Genomic DNA, 19,504 nt, shown 5'->3' on the forward strand with positions numbered 1-19,504 from the left:
TACAATTTTGGTAATAAGTAAACTGACTCAGGGAACTGCGTGTGAAGCAAACAAGCTCCCAGACTTTCTGTCAGAGCAGGAGAGCTGATCTAGAATCAGAGCACAGCACATACTGTAAAAACAGCAAAAACTGTGGATACGCACTACTGTTTAAAGAAAAAAATTAAACTTAGAGCTGTGACCTATACACAGTTTCAATTTTAACATTTCTAAAGCAGTATTAGGGGATGCTACTTTGAAGCTGTAGCTTCCCAAGCTGCAAGCTGAACATAATTAAAAGTAGTTATTAAGCTAAAGTCAAGCTACACATTTGAAAATATAGTATCTACAATAATTAAATAATTTTTTTCTAGAAAAGATTCACTATTTATAAGGCAGATTCTCCCCTGGTCTGAACACTGGTCTGAAGTATATTAATTTTAGTACTAATAGTAGTACTAATTTTATTTACTACAACACTCTATTTTACCTTACAGAATAAAATAATAGAATGAGAGAGAGAGAGAGAGAGAGAGAGAGAGAGAGAGAGCAAGAGAAAAGAAAAGTGGGGAGAGAGTTATTCCCTACAAGTTGTCTGCTGACAATCAGAAGGGCTATTCAGCTCACTCAAATTATAGCTGCTTTGTCCGTTTTTTTCACACAGAGATGGCGTGTTATATCCAAGGTATCATTTTTACAGTAGTTGCACAACATGCATAGAGAAATAAAGTGTTGGAAATCACAGTGAATTCAATCACACTTTTTCTGGCAGCTGAAGATGAAATAAAAAAACAGTCGCTGACTGGATAATGAAGATACTCTCCAGGGGGCTACAGGGGTCTATAGAAACACTGCCAGGTTGTCTCAGTCTGTCCCCCTCCCCCATTTCCTCACGGGCCGCTCTGATTAGCCAGTTGCATTCACCCCGTTCCCTTCCTTTGTTTGAGCTCTTTGATTGACCTCAGGTATTGCACAAGATGTGGTTGCATAAAATGTATTTGCAGCATCCCTAAATGCACACCAGACAGTTGATTCAATTTAGATTATTTGAAATGATTTGAGACTGATTACAAAATATAATCTCTTTTGTGTTTGCCAAGAAGGACCTTGAGGGGGGTAGGTGCAGCCCTTAAACACAATATTCACCCATTGTACTGGGCCCTCTGATGCTGACATTGTCATAATTCACACTTGACTTGAAAATGATCATTCAGATCAGAATCATTTGTGTCTGAATTACACTACTCAAACATTGCAAGAAATCATTAAAATAATAATAATAATAATAAATTAAAATAAAATGATTATTTACCAGTAAAAATGTCTACATTTTCTTTTGTGCAAGATAACAATACATGGTTTCAGACAATGCATGTTGAATTAAGTTTATTATTATTATCTAACTGTCAATTTATAAGATTTATTTATTTTAAACAATTTGACAAAGTAGTGAATAAAGTCTTTACATTTTACACAATTTTACTTGTCAATATTTTAATTTTAATTAGACTTTATTTTTTCAAGGATGCTCAGATATTTTAACTGGAGAAGGGGAAAATTTGCATACAGCAATGTTGTTCAGTAACAGAATTGCACCGATCGACAACTTTGCATGGAACTGTTGTTTAATGCATCTCCTTCTGCTGAGGTCTGTCACCAGCACCTGATATCATTCTCATACCAGCCACATGCTTCAGCCTTAAGCAAACATGAAGTCTTAAGGCTGTTTATAGCACTGTCTTTGCACTGCTGATAGGGTAATCTGCAGTTTTGCCAGCTCTCGCAAGACAAATAAGCAACCGCAGCTTCAAAAACAAGCCCAAAACAAGCCCAATATTAATATAGCCTGTTACGTAGTGGTGGAAAGAGTACTGATTTTTTTTTACTTAAGTAAAAGTACTACTGTAGAAATAATTCACTTGAGTACAAGTACTCAGAAATATTATGACTCAAGTAAGAGTAAATAAGTAGTTTGCTGAAAAACTACTCAAGTAATTACAAGTTACTTTATGAAAATTATATTATATATAGTATATACGCTTCCATTTTTAGAACACAAAGACATTTTTGTTCTTGAAAGAAACTTCCTTTCACCAAGGATACATTAAATTGATCAAAAATACTGCCAAAATCATTAATTGGCAAGTATTATTACAGTTTGAAATAATTGTCTGTGGTATTTATTCCATTTTTTCTTTACCCGTGATGGCAAACATACAGTATACTGTGTCACCTATTCCTTACAAAAGCAATCTAAAGTGCTAATTTGGTACACAAGAAAATGTTCTTATTATTAGAACAATTGAAAATGTTTGCGCTACAATGCGGAAATCACAATACAGTGGGGTTTTTCCCCATTTGCTGAAGTATTGAGTTCTTACAAGTTGCTTTACACTTGCGAGTCAAATTTTGGTTTTAAAAATAGGCAAAAAGAAACACATTTCACTTGAAATTCTATTTTCTCCTCAAGTCTATTGTTTTAGAGAGATGAAAGCTATTCATGCATTGCTGTTTTGAAAAAAGAATCTCTAACCAGGATACAGAAGGAAGTGGACGGCCCAGATGCACAACAAAAAGACAAGTAAATCACAGTCTAGTTTGAGAAACAGACTCCTCAGGTCCTAAACTAGCAGCTTCTAAATGCCAAAGACCTGCATTGCTGCAAGAGGATTCTTGGACAGAACATATTAAGAATACAACATTTATTTAAATAGAAATAGCCATTTGTAACATTCTAAATGTCTCTAAACTCATCTCTAAACTACATAATGTGCATTGTGACTGAAACACTCTCCTATTTCAGGTTTATTCTCATTCACGTATGTCCAAGTATTTTAGCTATTAAGTGAACATACTGTACAAAACTAATATAACATAATATCATATCTATGATATTGCAGCAATTATCCAGATATGGAATGAGATTATTAAGCAAACTGTTATCAACTCCTACATGCAAACTGAATAAAATAAGGCAAAAATAAACATTTCACACAGTGTTTAGTGAGAGACATGATTGATTCAAACACTAAAAGTGGTTGTTCTGTATATGTATTATTGTATTACAGTTGTAATAATAAAGTCTTAATTAACATTATGGTTATTTAACATATTGAGACATCATTCTTAAATAAATTGTAACATTTGGTTACATTATGTTTTGTGATTTCTCATACCTTCTTTATATAACATCCATTCCTTGCGCACTTTTGGCCTCTAGTCTTTTCATACAGATAAAAAGCAGCACAGGGCAGGGAAATACAGTACAGCACAGTGAGCGAGAGTGTTACCTGCTAGGACAGTTTATTTTTAACAAGAAGGGCGAACGGTTACGGAATTAACGGGGGAGTACAATACCGAACTGATGCGGACTGATAGATGTGGAGAGCCCGTCTGTGCGCGCGATGGTGCGAGGAACCAGACGGAGGGGGAAAAAAATAATGTTCAATGTCGTGAGCTCCAATCCATGGCGTGCTGAGTGACTCCAGCCAGGTCCCCTAAGCATCCAAATTGTCTAGGGAGGGTAGAGTCACATGGGGTAACCTCTTCTTGGTTGCTATAAAGTGGTTTGCTCTTGGTGGGGTGCATGGTGAGTTGTGCGTGGATGCCACGGAGAATAGCGTGAAGCCTCCACACGCGCTATATCTCTGTGGTAACTTTTGCAGAAAATTTGGAATTTTGGTGATATTTTTGTCAATTTCGGTGGTATTTTTCCCAGAGTCCCCGTTAATTTCCGACACTATTGGCATTGTATCTTTCTAAGGTTTTTAAAAAGTTTGTTTTAGACATATAGTATCAAGTAAACAAGATATCCCCACATATATGTCAAACTACATTGTGTTAATGTTTGACACAGTTAAAACATTGCCTACTTTAAAAACAAGTGAAGTTTGATCAGTGGTTAAACGTGTTCAGACGGTTCCCTCGTACCTGAATGAACGGCTCCTTTCCAGAATAAAATGAAATATGCAGAAAATCAAAGTATTACAGTTCTTGTATAGTGACAGGGCAGAAAGTCTTGGAGAAGCTAGAGAAGAGAGGACACCAGCAGCAGTTTATGCATGCTGCTTGGGTTCGTGATTTTTCTCCAATGAGGGGGAGGAGGGGGCGAGATAGGTCCACCTAGGGATTTGTGGGAGGGCGAATTACACTACAGCACTGATATTATTGTGAGGCAGTGAGCAGCTTTTTAAGAACAAGCAACTTAAAAAAGAAGATGCCCAAAGTCGCGTATTATAAACTGACTTGTCAACTCTGGTAATCTGGTATCTGCATGTATATTCAAAAAAAATGTTTAAATGTTATTTGTCTGAATAGAGCTTGGCATAAAGCAAAGTAAAGAGCTTCATTACAAACTCAAATATTTGGTTTGACGGGGCTGTTTGTTATGGGATTAAGGCATAAGGACCTGTTAAGCTAAAAGCTTGCTTGGAAACACAAGAATGATGCAAAACAGCTCCTGAACAGATTAATTTCTCTTTAGTTCACACATGACAATGGCTGATCTGTTTTTATAAATTGAAATATAAGGCAAGACAACGACCAATTTTGAGACTTAGTTCACCCAGAAATGACAAATCTGTCATAATTTACTCACGCTCAAGTTGTTCCAAACTAAAAGGTCACTGCCAAACCAAGCAACTTCCTATTGGTCAACGTGGCAGATTCACCTGTCAAAGTTTACCAAACTTGAACTCCACGTGAAATCCGTGAGGAGAAATCCTTCGCCACCGGAAGTCCATTGTGCGAAGTTCATTATTCCAATTAAGATAACTGTGTTTCACCCTCTGAATTTCACTGTGTGAAGGTATGTGTGACTGCTCCTTCAGGCAGAATGTTAGGGAATGATAGCCTCAGTCACCATTCAGTTCTATAGTATGAAAAAAAAATATGCAATGATGGTGAATGGTGACTGAGGCTATATCAGTCCCTAATGTTTTGCATCACCTTTGGGTTTGGAATGAGGGAAAGTAAATGAAAACAGAATTTTCATTATTCAAGAGCTATCCAGTATGTGGCTTTCATAGTTAAAAAAGCATCTTCTTTGTATTTGCTTATGCAGGCAAGTCTACTATCACAGACAAAGCTAAATATTCCATGTATACCTCTTGTCAGAAGCAAAAATGACTTCCTTTGGAACATTTGTTAAAAGTCTCGCTATGTGTTGCTTCACAGCAGAGGTTTCAACTCTTTATTTTTACGAGCAGAACTACAACCTCAAGAGTCAGTGTGTGACAAGTAGGCCTACTAGTGTGATCTGAATTTTGACAAAAACTCGTCAACATAATAAACTGCTCACAGGTTTTTACAAAGGCTCATATTATGAGACTAGGTTGCGTTTACAGCTATATAAAGTGCATTCTCTTGCTCTGAAAACTCACGAGTGAATTTGATTTTAGCTGGGCCATTTATGTATTTTAGGCTTCAATATCTTTCACAGACCACTCAACCAAAGATGAATGTTTCCCACAGTCCCAGTGAGTGCTTATGCTTATGATAGGTCCTTTTAAATATAAAGCTAAAGATCATAGAAAATTGAGTTTTAGAGAGAACATTATTTTATCCCCAGACGAACTGCTTGGCTCTATTTCTACGGATTCTTATCTAACCCAATCAAAGCCAGATCAAGTTAATGGGACATATATTTTCAAGGTGTCATGATGCACTTTGAAATTCAGGCCTATCAGAACACCTTTGATTGCATGTTATTTTCATACTTGTGGTCTGATAATGCCCGTATTTTAAAGATTAATGCAAATGTCAATTCCTCATGTCATGACACCATGAAAACAATTAAGGCAACATGATGCAATATGAGTTTTGTGTTCTCTCAACAACTGTCTTAATAATTGTTGTCAGTAGCATTGCTTTGTTTAGTCAGTTTGAATTTGTTCGTACACTAAATGCAATTTCTTTTTGTTGAGAGAACTAATTTCTTATTCAATAAATATAAATTTGCAATATGAGAAATTTCATTTTGTCACCATTTTAATGTTATGGTTTTAAATTACTTTTACATGAAGTGAACTGCATTATTTGCCTCTGAAAGAGGTATGTATTGCAAGGTAAGACAGTACAATTGTTTGACATAGACACACAGAAGTGACAATCAACAAACCTCATTAAGTTAAAAGATGAGCTCTTAACATCACCACACAACAACTGACTAATGGCACTTTTCCACTGCACGTCACAGTTCGACTCCACTCGACTCTGCTCGCTTTACTTTTCTGAGCTTGCTTTTCCACTGCAGTTTAGTGCAGCCTTAATGTGGGTGGGATTATAGGCTGATCATCATAGTTGCGTCGCCCCATCCAGCTCTCGTTGGATCCTCTCCTCGGCTACTAACGAGAGGAACGTCTGCACCTCGTTTATTTAACACAGCGTGGTTTTGCGCACAGCCATTTCTTTTTACAATTTGAAAGTCGCGTGAACAAATGATACTGCTATTGCTGTTGCTAACTTTAAAATTAGCGGGTTGATGTCCCGTGTCGCAAATCCAGTGATGCTGGTAGTGACGATTCTCAGTGACCAATCAGTGATCTGCGGGTTTTTGACGTCACATTTAGTGTCAGCTTGGCTCGCTTGGAACCTCGACCAAGGTGGTACTAAAAAAAGTACCAGGTACCAGGTACTATCCACAGTGGAAAACCCCCAAAAAGCGAGCGGAGTCGAATTGAGTCAAGCCGTACCGTGGCAACAAAAATAAAAAATAACAGCATAAAGTCAGCAAACGGCAAAAAAATAAGCCTATAACGCTAACTGCATAATTTATTCATGTTGCAGTGCATGCTGGGAACTCGCAAATCAGCAACATTGTTCAATATGAAATTGTTCATTCGGACAACTTTTGTTAGGCCAGTTGGGACCACATTTGCGGGAATATTGTTGGTCTAACATGTCTTTTTAAGGACTGTAGATGCAAAGCAATTCACATTTTGTTGTATCTGGAACTCAAAAATCCCCATAAGCTGGATAAAACGTAATTTCTTCTTTTACAATGTACTCTGTCATAGACTTACTGACAACATAAAAACACAAATGTATTAATTTCCTTTGTTCAGGCTTCATTGTTAAGCACTCAATAGAGATAAGTTGAAATAATAAATTTTTAAAAATAAATAGCTAAAAAAGTGACAAGCATATAACCAACAACATAATTTGCAATGTTACTTGAATAAAGCTTTATATCTAAGATGATACTAAGACCTCCGTGACATTATTAGCAACAGTCTGGTGCTCCAACACACGGGTGTGTCTAGTGGGCGTTGCTCTTTGACCAAGTCCCGCCCCTCAGTCATACGCAAATGAGCCGGTTGTCTCAATGTTTTCTCCACACAAAGATATACACAAGCGCACGCCGCTCGAGAGGAGCAGGACCGTTGCAGGGATGCACTCGAGCTTCTTCTAATACACACCAGAGGGATCTACACGTTATAGCGGTTTCCGAATCCATTTGTCAAGAGTGTTTCAAAAAGGAAAGTTTAGGCTTTATGTCAGGAATTACTGTCCGGACAGTGCGATGGGAACTTCAGCTCGTGCATGTTAAGCGCGTCAATGTAGAGCATCTATAAAGTGTACGGAGTCAAGTGGTATCCTGATCACGAAAAACCGGACAGGACTGAATAGACATGGATACCTTCTTTGTTGAGGTAAGGGGAAAAATGACACTTTTAGAAAGGCAGAAAAACTAAATCTTGGCTATATCCAATAATCCATATCTTATGTAGGGCTATATCTTTTTTAGTAGAAGTATGTATTGTTCTTTTTTTATACTCTGCTTTACTTTCTCTGAATCAACTATGAAAACGTTGTCTATAAGTTACAGACAACGTTTAGTGTAAAAGGTTGAATGTCACTGTTCATAATTAGGAGTTAAATCTTTAAGGGGCACTCTGTCACTCCAGGTGAGAAAAAATGGAGAGTCCCTCTCACATTCACAACCATTACAAGTTCAAAGGTTATTTAACACCTCATGCTTGCAAAACAGCAGTGAACAAAATGCCATCTTGATCCTAAGTAAAATGATTATAAATGCCTTGTGACTCATGTTTGCCCCAGTGAAGACCCCCTGGATATGTTTCATGCCTATGATGTGAAATTCTCCCTCTGTCTGAGTCTCTATTCATGCTTGTTTTTTCAGTCTGTGTCAGCATGAGAACAGACCTTCAGACCTCACACAGAATGCACAGACCCACTGCAGCAGCATAAACTAGATACGACTAATGTGTGACATTCTGTAAAATTGCCTTCTAATGCTATAGATGAAGACGGTTGATCTATACAGTTATAGATGTTATAGTTGTTCAGTTTTATTTGGATAGTGCTTTTTACTTGGTTTGTGGCTCTTATCGTCCCTTGAAGGGTTAGTCTAATTGTATTCAAAAATGAATATTCTGTCATTTTTTATTCATCCTCATGTCATTCCAAGGCTGTATGCTTTTATTTTCCCCAATGAACATAGACATTTTGAAGAATAAAGATTCAGCATTTTTCAATACAAGGACAGTTTGTAGTGATCACGTTTGCCAAACTCCAAAAAGGTCAAAAAAAAAAAAAAAAAGTGAAATTTAAGCCATTATTCACTTATAATCTTCCCCTCCCCCAAAGCTCGGAAATCTAATTTGCGATCAGGTTCATATTTAAAATTGCCGAACCAGGTTTGACATCTTCATGTGAAATGCCATTGGTTCTTTCATGTGTTGTTATAATCGAATGTGGCGGCTGTCTGTGTGAGTTTGATTCGTAAATTATGATGGAATGAGCATTGCTTCAGTTCACATAAACTCTCTGCCCTGCAGAATGTGCATTTTTAGGGACAAAAAAACTGATTAATTGTCAAATTAGAAATAAATCTTAGTTTTAACGGCAGTACATCTCATCTGTGATCATATTTCCAAAAGACATGGCCAGACATGCAGTCCACCAATAACGTTAGAGCAACAGCAGTAGAAACACCCACTAACGATTTCATAGTATAGAGACTAGCGACATAAAGCAATAAAATAACTGCATGTGTGTACGGGGCTTAACATGTTCACCGTTAAATTCCGCTCATTGTATATGTTAGTTAAAGCAAAGGGTGAGAATCAGCAGGGACCTGGCGTTGCAGCATTATATCAATGTCCAGGACACAATATGATACGATTTTGATTCTTTATGTTTAGTGTATAATTATTTGTTATATGGTTATTCTAAACTGTATTGAGATCTTTTACTCACTTGTTGCCTCTTCATCTGCATTAGGCTTAGGTGCTTTGCGCAATACAAATCCCCTACAAAACATTGCCTTACTTTCCTTGTAAATCCTCACTTGGGTCAAGGTGTAATGATATTGCTAAATCCCTAGCTTCCCCCTCAGGCCGTGTTCTCACTCAGACAAGCCCTCATCCTTCCTCTGCCAGCTGCTGAGTCACTAGATGAGTGAATACTGAGATTGTGTCACTTAGATCATGCTGGAGCTTATCTATCCATGCCTATAGATCCTGAGATCATAATTAGTGCCTGACCGATATATTGGTCGGGCACTATATATTGCATATTAGACTTTCACTGATATATCGGTATCGGCATATATTTTACCGATATGAAAACTTTTTTTCAGGACATATAATGCAGAAAACAATGCTTTAGAATTGGTATCATTACGTAGTTTGTCCAGCAGATCGCACTCCGACTCCACTGTTTACAGAGCTGACTGAGCTAACAGTGGTCTCTGCAGACAGGGCGGAGTTGAGCGGTGTAATCATGGTAAGTTGTTAACTAGTCTGTTAAATACATAATGGAAACTTAATAAACAATGACCCCATCATTTTCCCTTTTCAATGTAACTAATATAATATTAACCTTGTCCCTGACAACCATGTCACTCATGTCTGTTTGCTGTTAGCCAGCTATAGTTTGTCAGTGCAGTAAGTAATTTAGCAGATTGAAAGATAAACATCAGAGCATCTTTTTGCAGCTCAGCAGACAACAGTGCGGTGGTGGATTGTATCTGCTGAGTGTTGATTTCACGCTATGCTGTTACCTAGTTGTTGAGACACAATGCTGGAAAGTAAAATAAACAACGTCCATCTTTTACTCTCCATGACAATGAGCTTATAGCTAACTAGCTAATCACTTAGCTACTTTCATTGTTGTCAGCTGAGTGGAAGCTAATGTGTAAACATGTATTCACCAAACTGTTTTGTTCAGGATTTGCAGTTTGGTACCCCCTTCAACCGAACAATTCCAGTCATTGCATTTATAAAATGTAATATTTAAAAGTCTGGTTTTCCACCATTGAAAGTTTCCCCTGAACTTGTATAGCAGAATACGGTGTAACACCGCTGCCGCTGTTTATCTCTTGACTCGGCAGTATTAATATAGTCAGCATTTGACTGATACTAAACAGTACTGATGTTTATTTAACTATTAATTTCATTTTTACTTATTCTTTATTTTAATGGTCAGCATTTGACTGATACTAAACAGTACTGATGTTTATTTAACTATTTGTTTTATTTTTATTTACTCTTTATTTTAATGATCAGCATTTAACTGATACTAAACATACAGTACTGATGTTTATTTAGCTATTTATTTTATTTTTATTTATTCTTTATTTAAATGGTCAGCATTTGACTGATACTAAACAGTACCGGTGTTTATTTAGCTATTTATTGTATTTTTATTTATTCTTTATTTAAATAGTCAGCATTGGACTGATACTAAACATACAGTACTGATGTTTATTTAGCTATTTATTTTATTTTTATTTATTATTTATTTTAATGGTCAGCATTTGACATACTAAACATACAGTACTGATGTTTATTTACTATTTATTGTATTTTTATTTATTCTTTATTTAAATGGTCAGCATTTGACTGATACTAAACATACAGTACTGATGTTTATTTAGCTATTTATTGTATTTTTATTTATTCTTTATTTAAATGGTCAGCAATTGACATTTCTAGAATTTGTTGACAACGTATAATAATAATGTCAAATATTCTTTGATAAAAATATTTGTTTAAGAAAGCAGCCTTCTGAGTACCTTTGCATAGTCATATCAGTGCAAAATCGGTGCACAATCCACATAGAAAAGGTCTGTTTTCATTCCAGCTAAAAAATTTAATATATCGGCCACCATATCGGTAATCTGTGAAGTTTCACTCTCTAAAATCGGTATCGGTATCGGTCTAAAAAATCCCATATCAGTCGGGCTTTAATCATAATGACTAAGGTTTGCTGGTCCCAGACTGATTGGAGGGTTCATCCATATGTGGAAAGATTTATGAAGTGTGGGGCTTCCTATTCTGCTCAGCACTCCCACCTGTGATGGATTCATCAGTGCTGTAAAGTGAGATTTAACCCTGTGTTCCACTAAAGACATTTGGTGTGTTTTAGAAGCCTTTTTAAATCTTCTTTGTTATGCATATCTGTGCAAGTTCTATTAGAATGTAGAAAGAGTGGAAATCACACCAACTTATGGCTTCTGCAAAAGCATATACTATTGATTAACAACATCCGAACTCATGGCAGGTCTGTCATGAAGTGTTTATACTTTAATGGTATAAAACTGTTTCTATATGGAGAAAATGAATTGGATTTTTACTTCAGGAGCCTGACTGCACTTCTGACATTGGCATATTTACAGTATGTCCAATTTCCTCAAATTGGTGTGTGTGTGTGTGTGTGTAGGAGTGTTTATGTTCCCTGTTCACATACCAACCTGAAGAATGCAGTTCATGAATGCAGTGCTTCTTTATGAGACTTTGCACTGTTTTTAATCAAAATACCCCTCTTTAGGTGAAATTAATGTAAACACAGCTGTTAATGAATTACCAGTGTGCACAGATGGGGTTAAATCTTGTCTTGATGAGATATTAAAGCAAACACAGACGTTAATGTATCAGCAGATGGGACAAATTCTTCAAAATGTTAGATTTGTGCGATGTCTAAATGTATATAAACTGCATGCTGTCTGTTATAGGCATTCGGGTATTCTTCAAATCAGTATTAATGTATATCTAATAATCACACAGTAAAGAGTGTCAAGTATTTAATATTTTCGTTTTGCATAAAATTACCTTTTTTAACGTTATATATTAAAAAAAATTTAATGTTTAATTGCTAAAAAACTTAAAGCACTGTTTCCTCTGTTCTCTATTTAATTACTGGCTTTTGAATAATTACTTTACAAGCTTGAAGCAATTTTTACAAGAGAAACACTGGCCTCATTGTTTTAATTTAAATTGTTAATATATATATATATATATATATATATATATATATATATATATATATATATATATATATACCTCTTTTGTAAAATAAGAGTGTTTTATTGCATATTTGCTTACAAGTGCAATACCAAGTTAAAATAGAACTGTTAATGAAGCTTTTTTCTGCTTGTTTTGCTTTTTACTTAGCATGTGAGAAACAGGTTAAATTTTGTTATTTTTATTTATTATGCAGTTTTTTAACAGTTTTTTTTTTTTTTTTTCAATAATCACAAGGCGCTGTTTGGTTTATAATTTATTTGTTGCGCCCTCTTGTGGACTTAGGAGATTTTAAATTTATATTTTTGATTTACAACTTTATTGCATTTTTCATAGATTGAAGCAGAGAACATTTTGTCAGAACCTCTAGTACAGTAGTTCCCAACCCTGTTCCTGGAGGCCCCCCAACACTACACATTTTGGATATCTCCGTAATCAAACACCTGATTCAACTCATCAGCTCGTTAGTGGAGACTCCAAGACCTGAATTGAGTGTGTCGGAAAAGGGCATAATACAAAATGTGCAGTGTTGGGGGGCCTCCAGGAACAGGGTTGGGAACCACTGCTCTAGCACAATACATGTTACTTTGTTTAGTACTCTTATGTCCAGGTTTTGTAAATCACTGAAATAATAATTTTTCTTCAGAATTGTGATCTTTATTCTAAGTAAAAAAAAATTGTGATTCTCAATTTATCCAGAATCGTGCAGCACTACTTCTATGGCACTTTCATCTCACGTGTCGGTTTGTGTGCTTGGCTGGACTCGAACCATGGTCTCCCGAGTCCAAAGTACAAAACTCTATATCAGGTGAGCTACCGTGCAAGCTAATCAGACCGGAATAAGTGTGTAAATGTAGGTGGAAGTGTAATACAAATGTTAAAATGTGTCGTTTTTCAAATTATGCATTATAGGATAAGTGTATCGATATCATAACATAGCAGTGTGTAAGTAACAGAGAAAAAAAAAGTGTTTTTAAAGTCATAATCAGCCGTTGTAATTGTGATTTATGCGAAAGTTAATAAAATGCAAAATTAATGTAGCGCCTCTAGTGATTAAAGGGTTAGTTCACCCAAAAATCATAATTTACTCACCCTCATGATATCCCAGGTGTTTATGACTTTCTTTCTTCACCAGAACACATTTGAAGAAAAATATAAATATCTCAGCCTCAGTAGGTCCTTAAAACGCAAGTGGATGGTGATCTGACTTTTAAAGCTCTAAAAAGAACAGACAGTCAGCATAAACGTCATCCTAACGACTCCAGCGGTTAAATTAATGTCTTATAAAGAGACACAATCACTTTTGGTGTGAAAAAGATCAATATTTAAGTACTTTTTAACTATAAATCGGTCAGCAGCAGTATATGCGTGTGACGTAATCATATTCATATGGTTTCTCGTTCATATGGTTTCTTGTGTGGCGAATTTGCATTGGCATGATACAGATGTAATCTCACATTTTTCTCTTGGTTGAGACATCAAGGATAAGCACACAAACGCACCACTGTGAGTAAACAAACAGATACAAATACAGGTATAAACCAAAACCAATTAAGCTTCTGTACAGTGTTCCTTGTACTGTTGTAAACAGCGCTGCTCTCCCGGCTGTGACTCACGTGCATCAGTTCTCGTGTGAACATGCCAACACCATTACGTCACACATAGGGGTGAGCGATATACCGGTATACATGATAAACCTGTAGAAATTTGGCAACCGGCATACATTTTGGATTATCGTCTGTACCGCAGTAACTCAAAATCGCCACCACGTGGCAAGAAATGTGCGCCTCATTCTATTCATGTCACACGGACGCGGTACACATTCTGTCTGTGAAATGGAGAAGTGGTGGGTGGCTTCATGTGAGACTGAGAGAATTGAAGAAACAGGGTTTTTCAGGTACTGATCATTTTTCAGCAGCCGCTCAATCGAAATTTCGGGCGCCGAAGCAAATTCAATGACATTCTTCTCACACATGCAGCTGTGTATCACGTGATTGTCGTGCACGAGTCCACTCCAGCAGGCTTCCAGATTGTGCTCCACAGACAGGAGAATGCAGAGCGGGTGACCACTGGCACTATCACCAACAAACCTCAAAACTTGCGTGACCCATTTGAATTCTACTAAGTTTTGAGTTTTTAACCTTAAAGGGCTAATGAGGAAGTCAAACATCTCAAACGGTGAGAGAGCCCGACATTCTAACCAACACTAGGGATGGGCGATACCATTTATTTTATTTTCGATTCGATACTAGTAATTTCAAGTCCAGTGTCGTCGATACCGATACTTCTATTAAAATATTTATTTTGCGATTTCTTGGAATAAAATGGGTAATTTAAAATATTATTTTTAGTAATAATTCAAGTCATTGTTTTTTTTACGTTTGATAGCATAAACAGAAAATTATTAGACTTCTGTTTTGCTTAACCTTACCAGAATTAACCATGGTTTCACTATAGTAACTGTAGTTTAACCATGGTATTTAGTTAAACCATAGTTACCACACAATAAACCATGGTTACCGGTATTTAGTTAAACCATAGTTATACCACACAATTAAACATGGTTACTACTACAATATTACTGTAGTAAAACCATGGTTTCAGACCAAAAAAAAAAAATACAAAAAAAAATAAAATAAGAGAGAGAGAGAAATAAAAACCATGGTTACTACAATATTACTTTGGTAAAACCATGGTTAACTATTTTATTTAATTATTTATTAACAACAATTACCCACAAACTCATTATAAGAAATGTCACCTTTATATATGTTATTATTTTAGTGTGAATTTACTCCAGAATCTGTTTCTCTGATTTTCTATCATTACCACTACAAGGCACTGATCCCTCTTGTCTTAACGAGCCTTGTGATGGCGCAAGCGCTTATCTGCTTGTGTCTTTCAGAATGCATGTTAAGATGAGCGGAAGAAGAAATAGTTCACATCCTGCTCAAATATTTGCTAATATAGCCTAATCCTTTTATTTCACATTGAAGCTTATTGTTCATGTTCATGGTAGCCAAAGGATTATATTCCTAGTTAAAAAAAAACAAAAAAAAACATTTTTATATTTTTGTGTGAGGATCGATATTTTTGATACAACATCAGTATCGGAAGTATCGATACTTTAGGATCGATCCGCCCATCCCTAAACAACACTGACGAGGAAAAACAGCAACAATGTCATGCGGCAAAAATGATTTCATCTGTCATGCAGATTTTTTAAACTACACATCATCACCCTTAATAAAATTCAGTTAAACAAACTGGCTTTGCTTTCAAATATTCAAATATTGTCTACAGAGATGATTTAAAAGAGCTAAATGAAGTGTTTATTTGTTTTTTTTTTATCAAGGATAGGAAGGATATTTTTTACTCATGAATAAGATGAATTATTTCCTTTGTTGCATTGCTTTCAGAAGATGTCAAGATTATTGAGGATTATTATTGAGATTTATTATAATAATAATACTAGTCAGCAACATCAGACTCAAATGTGAAATTTAGCATTGTGGTAAGGTTGATTACTGCTTTTTGAATACCTCCAATTCATTTTTTTAAACTCTGACTATGTTTGTCAAGTTCCAAATAAAGAAAAAATTATTAATGAGTATTTAATTCAATTACTGGATAAAAAATAATAAAATAAAATAAAATAAAAAAGGCATTACAATATATTTATTTAATTAATAAATACATTTTTATTGATTTAAAAAAATAAATAAATATATATGTAAATATATAAAAAATATATCGTTATCATGATGTAAAATTTGTAATATTGTGATATAAGATTTTGGTCATATCGCCCACCCCTAGTCACACGTACATTTTGTTGCTAACCGGAAGGAATGCGTTAGTTAAAAAGTATTTAAATATTTTACTTTTTACTTTTTCATACCAATAGCAATCGTTTCTCTTTATAAGACATTAATTTAACCGCTGAAGTTGTTTGGATGATGTTTATGCTGACTATCTGTTCTTTTGGAGCTTCAAAGGTCTAATCACCATCCACTTGCATTTTAAGGACCTGCTGAGCTGAGATATTTTTTATATTTTTCTTCAAATGTGTTGTGGTGAAGTAAGAAAGTCATTCACATCTGGGAATTTAAGAGGGTGAGAAAATGATTTTTGTGTGAATATTCCCTTTAAATCACCAGGAAACTGCAGCGAAATGTAGAACGTGGCACGTAAAACTAATTTTGCAAACATGTAGTTATAGTAACGTTCATTCTATGGGGTTATACTTACCATATCTTTTGGCACTGACGTCAAAGGCTGTGTGTCCAATCAAACTCTATTGTATTTTAATGAAAATTAATCTCTCACTTGGTACAAACTAGCCAAATTATGCAGATGCCAACATAGACAGGCTGTTTGATGTCCCCTTATCCTCAAAAACAGTGAACAAAACTTTGCAAGGTAAAAGAAAATACAACTCAGACTGCATTTCATATGGGTTCACTTGCAACAAGGATAAGCACGGTTTGTGCCATCCACAATTTTGGGTTGCCACATGATGCCCAATACAAATCTGGGCCCTGAAGCAAAATCAGTTGACAAAGCACTGTTGTCAGTTAGAATATTGTAGTCCCATATCATAGCATTAACTTATTATAAAAAATGTATCTTCTCGGTTAGCTACAGTGTAGATATGTACAACTGTTTCTGAGTCAGCTAACAGTAACTAAATGCTTTTCAACACATTAATGTCTGTCTTTGACTTCCTCAGGCAACCTCTCACAGTGTTGAGATGATAATGGCAGCTGAAATCAGCTTTTCCTTTTTACTCTTTTGGGTGTGCTTGGTGGGAAAAACAAAACAATAAAACAGATTTTGGTGTTCCTGTTCCCTGCTACGCCTGTTTTGTTTGTCAGAGCACAAACAATTTTGTTTGGTCAGACCAGGGCTGCATTTCCCAAAAGCATCGTAAGCTAAATAGATCGTGGAAACCATTGGTGCCCAATGATCTCTATGATCAACTTAAGCTTGCGATGATTTTGGGAAATGCAGCCCAGGCCAGTAGAAACAAAAATGCTTGTTGTTATGCCCTGCAGAGTTTATGCATAATTGAATGTGGAATCTTTCATGGTCCATCTTTTCTGAGAAGAATTCATATATTGGGAATATTGGTTTTCAGTTGTTCTGTCATCATTCCAATATTTTTGCATCAATAAAATGGCTCTTCGAAGACTTCAGGGGTCTGGTTGCAGCTTGTGTACGTCTTGTGTATTGTTATAATCTCTTATTATGATTCTAATCAGTCACAGGATTAGGCTAAATGATTTCATCATGCTGCAGGTTGGTGTGAAGAATGATGGATTGTCCTCTCTCACACGTACAGGAGTTATATTAGTTCAAACCGGATTGCTGTTGTTGAGCCAGTGTTGAGTAGGAGTGGGGCTACACGAGTACAGCAGCAATCCCACAAGGTCATTTTAATCCCGTTCAATGTGAGCAGGACATTAGCAGCAGTCTGAAAGGCTCACTTATTCTCAGGAGTCATTTATTAAAGCATGTCTTTTAGGTACAGTGTTCTGTGTGTAGATATTGACAGGATTTGCCCAATTATTCTCATTTGAGATCAGTTCTATTTATTTTTTACATGATTGTTGAGTTATAAAATGCATCTGGACACAAATCCAGATGGATTCATCCCAATCCAAAAACTCTTTGTGCCTTATTGTCTTGTGTATTGGCCAATCTGTTGCAGCAGCTTGCTTATTTTCTTGTTAATTATGAATAATGTTTAAGCAACAATGCTTATGGTATTCAGTTTGCTAATGCTTTGAAATATTTGCCTCTTTTAACAGTTGGAAAGGAGATATCATTGCAGGCACAGAAAATATTTCAAACTGAACGTCACTTTTTGCTTAACTTGAAAGTGTATCTGCTTGTATTTTGGACAGACTCAGCCTCCCTTATTTCTTATGGTCAGAACATTGGTAGGAAAATGGTAACATGATGAAATCCATGTAATCCTTGAGGAAAATCTCAGTAAATCACTATGGTCATGGCCAGGCTGCCCTTTTCTTAAACATGAGTCAGCAAGAACTCAACTCTCTTTATATGTTTTTTGAGTGGAATAATGCAGCAATTGTGCATGAGTTACTGAATAAAGTAATTCCCGTTGCGATCAAAGCTCTAGAATGGTTTGGAATGACAGGGAGCTTTACGTTCATGTTAAACACCACATTTTGAGTGGCAAAATTGCTGGATTAAGCTGGTCTAACTGGTCTCGTAGTCTGGCCTAAATTGTACTAAGCTGGTTTAGCTTGATCAGCTCAAAAGTACCTAAAACCTCATTAAACCATCATAACAAACCAGTTTGACTCAGCTTTTTCCAACAGGGAATTCTTTGTTTTGTACATTTAAATGACTATACTTCTAAATCGTTTTTGTTTTAGTAAAATCATTTTTTGAGCCATTTTTCACCTAAATGTATAACAATTTTGGAGCCTCTCTTTACAATGTCCTATAATGGGCACACTGTGAGTGTAAATACTGCTTCCTCTGTCATCTGAATACTGTCTTTCTCTGAGGCCTGTGTGGACTTCACCCCTTCCCCTCTTCATTTCTTATTACTGTACCTCTGTAGTCAGTCAGTTGTGTCTCCATCTGTCACTGCTCCTGCCCCCCTGCTGTGGTAAAGCGGCTGTGGATCCCGGCCATCAATGCCAAATTGAGCTATTGAAGCAAGGCTTTTGTTTTGCCTAAGAGGCAAATTATGTGTAAGTTGCCAGCTTGTGCCAGTGTACAAGTCAAGCAGCTTGAGGACTATTGAAGGGTGTCTGGTTGAGATAATTGTTATTGGACAGTGCTTTTGTTGGTGATAAGTGGAGATATGTTTACTCTTGTGGTTTCCATCTTAAAGTTTCCTGTAATTATAATTATTATTTTTTTATAATTATATTTATTTATCACACATTATACATTTGCACATATACAGTGAAATTCTTTTTTTCACATATCCCAGCTAAACTGGTGTCAGAGTGCAGGGTACATACTGTACTGTAGTTACAGTATGTGTTGCGGATGGGGTTCAGATTTGAACCTTGTACCATCGTTTCAGAATCAGATGGATCTCAGTGAACTCAGAAATAGTAGGTTGAGTTTTCTTAAGCTAAAATCGGCCTGTGCTTATTGAAATGTGAAACACTGCCCCCAGTGGCTAAAGTGGTAAGTGTTGTTGGGCAAATGGGCACGTGAAGCGAGTGAAGAGGAATGCATATTTAATAAACTGTACCCCCAACCCA

The 19,504-nt window shown here is 36.0% G+C and overlaps 1 protein-coding gene across 1 annotated transcript in view; it reads left to right on the forward strand.

Annotated features, from left to right (window-relative positions):
• Window positions 1–7,375: 7,375 nt before the first annotated feature.
• LOC127447974 (unconventional myosin-X-like) overlaps window positions 7,376–19,504 on the forward strand; it is a 118,811-nt gene continuing 106,682 nt past the window's right edge. Inside the window, exon 1 of the mRNA XM_051710246.1 lies at window positions 7,376–7,631. Within this exon, the coding sequence (XP_051566206.1) occupies window positions 7,611–7,631 (21 nt within the window). The 5' untranslated portion in view covers window positions 7,376–7,610. The remainder of the gene's footprint in view (window positions 7,632–19,504) is intronic.

This window comes from Myxocyprinus asiaticus, chromosome 11 (assembly GCF_019703515.2).
Source record: "Myxocyprinus asiaticus isolate MX2 ecotype Aquarium Trade chromosome 11, UBuf_Myxa_2, whole genome shotgun sequence".
In the NCBI taxonomy this organism is placed as follows: domain Eukaryota; kingdom Metazoa; phylum Chordata; class Actinopteri; order Cypriniformes; family Catostomidae; genus Myxocyprinus; species Myxocyprinus asiaticus.